The sequence below is a fragment of the Ammodytes marinus genome (genome assembly GCF_949987685.1).
Source record: "Ammodytes marinus genome assembly, chromosome: 3".
NCBI lineage: Eukaryota > Metazoa > Chordata > Actinopteri > Uranoscopiformes > Ammodytidae > Ammodytes > Ammodytes marinus.
In genome coordinates, this window is record NC_137232.1 from 24290844 (window position 1) to 24292732 (window position 1889).

Sequence of the window (1889 nt, forward strand, 5' to 3'; positions counted from 1 at the left end):
CTGTGTCGCGACAGCCTGCAGGTGCGGCGCCGGCGGTCCACTTCCATGATGCGCCCACGGCCCATGAGCCTCCCCCTGGAGGAGCGGAGGGCGAGAGCGGCCGCCGTCAGCCTCAGCAACGGTAAGCTGTGTGGGGGAACGGGTCTGCCAGAGCCTCTCTCCCACAGACTGGCACAGGAGGCTGCCCTGGTGGCCAGAGGCTGCAGCCACATCCGTATATGCCCCGAGTGCAGGCGCTTCCAGGGACTTAGGATGCATCCGGGGGGGGCTACAGGGGCCCTCCCTTCTCCCACCCACAGTGAGGAGAGCATAGAGTGGGACAAGACCACAAATAGCAGTGAACCTGAATAACGCCCCTCCGCCAATTTCCATCAGGACTGTACTTTTCCCAGCAGCCACCTCTCTCTACTTTCCAGGGGATCAAAAGATCACATGGCATTTTGGATTCTGCCATGTGTGTGGAGCTTTGATCTGAAAGGGCAGGACAATACTGTGAACTGTGAATTGCCCTTGAGGCAACAGCCCAGTAGTCAACTTTGGAACCTCCTTGGGTGAGAAATGTTCCTTGGTCATCGGAAAAACTGATTAGTCCGTGTCGTTGTGGTCCGTCCCTGTTGGCCCTTTGTACCGTGTGAAACAAGAGGGATGAAAACAGCTCCGGGGCATTTGTACTATGCAGTATTTTCAGTCATTTATCATTGTGCTCTTCTTTTTCCTTTTTTAAATTATTTCTGTCCTCTGTTGTTTTATCAGTACTGAATTTGTTATTCAATTGTTCTTAAACAAAAAAAAAAACATTCAACAAGTTCCTTTTTTTATCGGACTGTTTACTGTATGAGCGTATATTGCCTCTGAAGAGCTGCAAAAAGCGGACTAATGCAAGGTCATCCTTCAAATCCTTTTATGTTGAAAGTGCCAAAAAACTGCGAGTATTATCTTGTGGCTGGAGAAAGCACCGCAGCCTTGAGAAGACAACAATCTCCACGGAAGCTAGAAAACAAAACAAACAGAGACATACGGACTTCTTTTATAGTAGTGATATTCTATTCTCAAAAAAAGAAAGAAAAAAAAATGTTTTAACTTGGTATCTCTGAAAGACAGCGATGCATGTCCAGATGTGTTGGCAGGTGCTCATTGTATGATTAATTGCTGATTAAGTGGCGGATGAATAGCTGAAGGAATGATCTCCTGTTTTGAATACCTGCTTAAACACGTGATGGCCACACACGTACACAAAGACATCCATTTATTTACTTCTTCTTTTGTGTCGTTATATTAACTTTTCCTGCATCTGTTTGACACCTTGTCATATCTCCTTCATAATCCCCTCACTTAAAAATACACACACACACACACACACACACACACACACACACACACACACACACACACACATCTCCTGCACAGTATACTCTCTATTAGAGGTTAGAGGTCATTCTCCCCATTTTGCATATATAATAAGAACAAGGTTTCATGAGGAGAGGCCAGCGTACCGACAAACCCAAGGATATATCAGAACTGACCAAAAATAGTCCCTGATAAAGTAAAAGGGGTTTTATATCAGCAGTTAATTTAAGTTCTTTGAAATGCCACGGCGGTTAAACTTTTATTGAATGTGAGGTTTTACACACTGCTTTTCGAGGAGTATTTCGGTGCAGATCAGCCAAGCTCGCCGACATTTCAATAGTTTTTTTTTTTTTTTTGCAAAAAAAAAGACCCAAGACAGGGTTTTCAGGAGACAGATTTCCTGTAACTGATGGATGACTCAGTCGACTGTTTTTGAAGGGGATAAGATTGAGTTGATTATAAAGCTAACTGAAATTATTCACATTTTTCTTCACTTCTTTTTTGAGATGTATTAATTCAGTTTTAATTGTCCTGATTCATAT

General features: G+C 43.9%; 1 protein-coding gene across 1 annotated transcript in view; it reads left to right on the top strand.

The window, feature by feature from the left end:
- Positions 1-351, top strand: part of grik4 (glutamate receptor, ionotropic, kainate 4) — a gene marked incomplete at both ends in the record, with an annotated part of 146733 nt that extends 146382 nt beyond the window's left edge. Inside the window, one exon of the mRNA XM_080024819.1 lies at positions 3-351. Coding sequence (XP_079880945.1) covers positions 3-351 — 349 coding nt within the window. The remainder of the gene's footprint in view (positions 1-2) is intronic.
- Positions 352-1889: the final 1538 nt, after the last annotated feature.